At 37.7% G+C, this 5191-nt stretch overlaps 1 protein-coding gene across 1 annotated transcript; it reads right to left on the bottom strand.

Annotated features, from left to right (window-relative positions):
• Positions 1 to 1234: 1234 nt before the first annotated feature.
• Positions 1235 to 3765, bottom strand: cfl1l (cofilin 1 (non-muscle), like). The gene is made up of 4 exons (XM_067386567.1): positions 3556 to 3765; positions 2477 to 2775; positions 1832 to 1908; positions 1235 to 1666 (listed from the first exon to the last, which is right to left on the bottom strand). Exons 1-4 carry the CDS (start codon positions 3556 to 3558, stop codon positions 1554 to 1556), a joined length of 492 nt encoding a protein of 163 aa, XP_067242668.1. The 5' UTR covers positions 3559 to 3765; the 3' UTR covers positions 1235 to 1553.
• Positions 3766 to 5191: the final 1426 nt, after the last annotated feature.

Below are 5191 nucleotides of genomic sequence, written 5' to 3'. Positions count from 1 at the left end.
CTTTTTATTTATAATGATGACAGTTTGCAGACGATCTCTACGCAGAAGCTGTGTGCGCACGTGACTCTTTAGCTCCGCCCACAGCACTGACGGCAGGCACGCCTCTAGCAGTTTGGCTTTTTTCAGAAAGTACAGCGTATCTATCTTTTATAAATATGATAAAACTAAAGACTTTTCTGAAATATGAAGGATGCAATACTAGTCTATATGTACTCAAGATTAACATGAGATTGGCAGAAACTGTGTGTGATACCCCCCTTTAAAGGTACAATCTGTAAGATATTCGCAGTAAAATATCCAAAAACAACTAGGCTAGTGTTATATATTTTGTCCAGCTGATTACTAACAATATCTCTAATGTTTTCAACTACTTGTAAATCATGAGAAAATTCCCATTCTAAACCATGACACGGGGCAGTGCAGTCGCCTGTCAATGACGTCAGTTACCCTTTGTTACCGCCTTTACTGATGTAGAAACCACATGACAACAGTGCCGTGGACAAATGCGGAAATAGTGTCTAGCGTCCAGCAAACCACTAGCTGGCTTCAAGAAATTACTTATTTACTTCTTGCATGTTTTATGGTGGATTGTGTTACTTATTTATGGAACATAATTACTGTTTACCATCTGCCGCTGGTTCTGTCGACAAGGACAGCTCCCGTAAACCTCATACTCATGACCAGAAAAGCGGAAGCGGCGCCGGTGACTGTGTCATAATAAAAGTCCCGCTGCTCGTGAGGCATGTGTTGATCAATCGCTCCAGCTCCTCGTTCAGCTCCCGCAACACTCGGTCCTGCTCTGCTTCATACTACAGTAACGTTAATAATTGCATCCATGAACATGAGTTCTTCCAGACTCCAATCCCTATTCTTATGCACTGTCCGTTGAGATGGAGACCACATGTCCCAAGTTTCCACTCTAAAAACTTGGCTTCATCAAACTACGCCTTTGTTTTGAATAGGCTTCTAGCGACCTCTAGCGGAAAAAAAAATACAGATTGTACCTTTAATGTGCTCTTTACAGGACATCCAGAATTGAAAACTGTGACATGCTGTCAGGGAAATTCACTAAAATATTTCCATTACAGAGGACAAATATCTATTCCTTGTTCCCAGGATAATATGAATGAAACTGTGTCAGAGTTATTGGTATCTTTTGAAAAAAAAAAAAAAAACTTTGAGAGAAACATTTTTGAGAGTTGAGAGAGACACATTCAAAGTTTTTAAAAATCGCATGATTTTATTTTTCAAGTACACATTGTTGCTTTAACAGACCAATTGTAATTTCTGGCATGGGATTTTGGCTGTCACTATACTATATTTGATGGTTTGTCATTGTAAACAACGTCAGGATTTTCTGAAGAATGATCATTAATGTAAATGATTAAATATGGGTTTTTCTCACTTGGTCAAATGACATACAAATACTGGTACCAATGAAATACAAAGTTTATAAGCTAATCATTAGCTAAAACACATTTCTCAGAGGTAAAAATCTTTTGTTTTGACCAAAAGACTGATAATGGGGGTGTTGGCTCAGTGGTCTTTTAATTTTACACACTTTTCCCCTCCAAAGACTTTACGGCACCCTTCCCACCAAGTTTCTCCACAAGATTTAATACATCTTTGTCTGTATGGTCATTAATTTGCCACTCAAATTTCACACCTGTGAGAAGAAAAAAAGCATCAGCAATGAACACCATGTATGTTATTTTAAATTTTTAGTCTTTCTTTTTTTCTGTAAAACTGCTTTGGAACCATGTGAACTGTAAGAAGTGCTTTAAAAATAAATTGAAATATTCATCATAACATTAAAAGGACAATAACCAACCTGTCAATTTCTTCTTAAGATCAATCTTTGAACTTGCATAGACCATTTTACTCCTCATGGGGGCATCATCAGGAGCACTGTACAATAAAGAGGAAAAAATTAGGAAAAAGTGTTGTCCTAATGGCTGCTTCACACAAAATGCATTGTTGTGTTCCACCGTGTTGCTTTTTAATTGTTATTCTATTCAAATGTGTGCTAGACGTGTGCTCCACATTTTTTATATGTACTGAACCCCTGCCCTCTTTTCAATTAATAAGCATTTTAATGCAGTTGTACAGTGGCTAATCCTTTTAAAAGCAATAAACACGATCTGTCATTCTGTGTGAACGACCCCTATTTGAGCTGATGTTATATTTCTGTGTGTGTTTCTGTTGGGTGCTCAAGTTCCCAACTTCAAATGTCAACAATGAGCATGTATTACCAAAGGAAGCATAGGCTAGACTTCAGTAGGATTTTTTCAGAGATATTTTTGACAAATGACAAAGCTACAGCCTAAATTTGTCCACTTACTAAGAGTAGCTCATCGAAATGGCACAAATCACCATTCTTGCTAATATCACTAATATTCTTAGCAACACCCAAACAGCCACAAAGAACACAAGCCTGCAGAAGAAGACTAATCAGTGAGTTACAAGGGCCTCGTACCTAATGATGAAGACCAGGTCCTCCTTCACACTCTCCTTGGTCTCATAGGTGCAGTCGTACATGGCGTAGCGGCACTCTTTAGAAGGAAGCTTACTGATGACAGTCTTGAAGACGTCACCCGTGTTTGCCACATCTTTGACTTTCAAGCAGTTGCTGTGGTCCACTACGATGTTCTTTAGATCTTCACTCAAACGCATGACCACAAGTTTATACCTCTCTTTCTCCTCTTCACCCTGGCGGCGCACCTTAATTAAATTATAGAACTCTATCACCTCATCATGGATTGCTACACCTGAGGCCTGGGTGACAGATGGGAAAGAACAATGATAAAACAAGTACAATTGGACTGTTGAGTAAGATTTTCCTCCAGATGACTTAGAAGAAAAAAACTATTGAAACACAAAGCAGGCCATTGTATGAACCTCAAAAAATTATCTATATTGGATTAGGGAGACACAGGATTACCAATAAACTAGTTTTATTCTTTTTAAAATCTGTATTACCCATCTTTATATATGCTTTAGTTTAAGATATGAGATGGAAATCTGAACCAGTTTGCGGCCTTCACATTCCATTCCTTTACAAACAAGTCAGAGCAAGAAGCCAAGTTACACCTCTGGATATGTTATCTGGAGGGTTATTAATAATAATAATAATAACTAAAATGTTATATATATATATATATATATATATATATATATATATATATATATATATATATATATATAGCCTATTTATAAAATATATAAATAAATACATTATATATAGCCTATTTATAAAATATATAAATAAATACATTATATATTTATACATTATATAAATAAATAATATATATTCCATATAGTTCGTTTATCAATGATAGATCAAATCACAAACAGGAATTAGCATAATGCAGTTTTCAGATTAGTTATAGATTGAGTTTAGTAGGCTAAATCACACTGTAGCACATGTAGCGTACGGTTTTGAACAGTTTTAATGCAAATAATTGCACTGCATTAACAAGAGCCAGTTTTTACCAAATGGTTTAACGGCAAGCAAAGTGCGCACTGAAAGAAAACTGCCCCAGTCTGAGCACTTACCATGCCTGCTGCTTGTTCTGTCTTCTGAGACGGAAGAGAGAAGTGCGTTGATGCCCTGAACCGTAAAGAAGCGCGCGGATCTGAACACGCCCTCTTCACGACAGATCAGTCCTGAATTACCTGACTTTCCACTTGTTGTCCGCAACTCAAACACCTTCAATTGCTTTGTGTTGTGATATATCCCGTTGTCGCCCAATTATTTATATTTCGTACTTGTGATAAGAAAGTCAGATAAAGTGATACGTTTATGGCACATGAAAGAGTTCAGGTGAGTCAGACGCGGTTTGGAGGTGGAGATTGAACAAAACACCCTTATAAGGAAGACAGAATCTCAACAGAAAGCCTGACAAAAACCCTTATTTGGTGAGAGGGGCCCAAATATTACATTTGCATGGATGGGAGGATCCAGGTGTAAAAATGTATGACACTTGAAGTAGGATAATCATTAAGATTATTATAGACCAGCACATTTTTAATGTTTATAATGTGTTATGTTACAGTTTTTTCCAATTGCTAACACACAATTTTTCAAACTAGTCTGGTTTTATCAAAACACTTAACACAATTCACAAAACCACACACCCAAACTGCAAAATACCTCATATATCCTGCAAAATGAAGCACTGCAACCGAAACTACACATAACATTATCAAAATCAAACTTTTGCATGAAATGGCACACACTTCATTCATATTACCAGATTTTTGCCTAACCACCTACACACTGTTGGGCATAATGAAAAGCACCCCCATCTTTAGTATGCTTTGCCATAATACTAAAATATGTATCAGATTGTTCACATGCACAGAAATATTTGCAGATACACACACATGCTGTTGCAACATTTTTATTTTTTTTCCTTCACTACAGTAAACAAGTCAGTACAACATAAGCACAGCAGGTATATTTACATGGGACTGAACAAAAATATTCTTACAAAAAAAGTAAACTGAAAAAGAAAATTTCTGAAAAAAAAAATATATTACAGTAAAAAAAAACAAACAAAAAAAAAAGGCAAGAAAAATAATTAGGCAGCATCTTGCCGCACAGCCGGGTCTGGCCACAACGCCTCGTCAACATCACAGGCAATATCTTCCCTTGCCAGACATCGAGGGAAGAAGCGCCTTGAGTGCCTTATCCATCCCTGAATTGCACCCACATCAATCTCATCACATGCCTCTTCCATGGCCTGCACAAGAGGCATGCGCACAAAGGGCTGCCGGTCGTATACCTTCCACCGCCATGCCGAAAAGAATTCTTCTATGGGGTTCAGAAATGGTGAGTATGGTGGGAGGTATTGCACGAGAAATGTTGGATGGTCAGCAAACCAGTTTTGGACTGGGTGGTATGAGAATGTTGTGAAGTCTGTCCAGAAATGTGAGAATATGGGCTGTGTTGTATGGTCCAAGTTTGGCATGACGGTGGAGGACACCATGCATATTGGAGATGGCAGCGCACATTGTGATGTTCCCACCACGTTGGCCAGGAACATCTATAATGGCTCTGTGGCCAATGAGGTTTCTCCCTCTTCTTCTGGTCTTTGCTAGGTTGAACACAGCCTCATCTATAAAGATGAACTCATGTGGGATTGCATGAGCATCCATTTCCAGTACTCCCTGAAAACAAAGAACAAAA

Source organism: Chanodichthys erythropterus, chromosome 5 (assembly GCF_024489055.1).
Source record: "Chanodichthys erythropterus isolate Z2021 chromosome 5, ASM2448905v1, whole genome shotgun sequence".
NCBI classification, from domain to species: domain Eukaryota; kingdom Metazoa; phylum Chordata; class Actinopteri; order Cypriniformes; family Xenocyprididae; genus Chanodichthys; species Chanodichthys erythropterus.
The sequence above is the reverse complement of the archived record's forward strand: the minus strand, read 5'-3'. Positions and strand labels throughout refer to the sequence as shown.

Bases quoted from the DNA above. Each gene is read 5' to 3' on its own strand.
- cfl1l (XM_067386567.1), bottom strand. The intron at 1,909-2,476 runs GTACGAGGCCCT...TTTATTGTACAG, and splicing joins GACCTGGTCTTCATCATTAG to TGCTCCTGATGATGCCCCCA. The intron at 1,667-1,831 runs GTTGGTTATTGT...TTCTTCTCACAG, and splicing joins TCTTAAGAAGAAATTGACAG to GTGTGAAATTTGAGTGGCAA.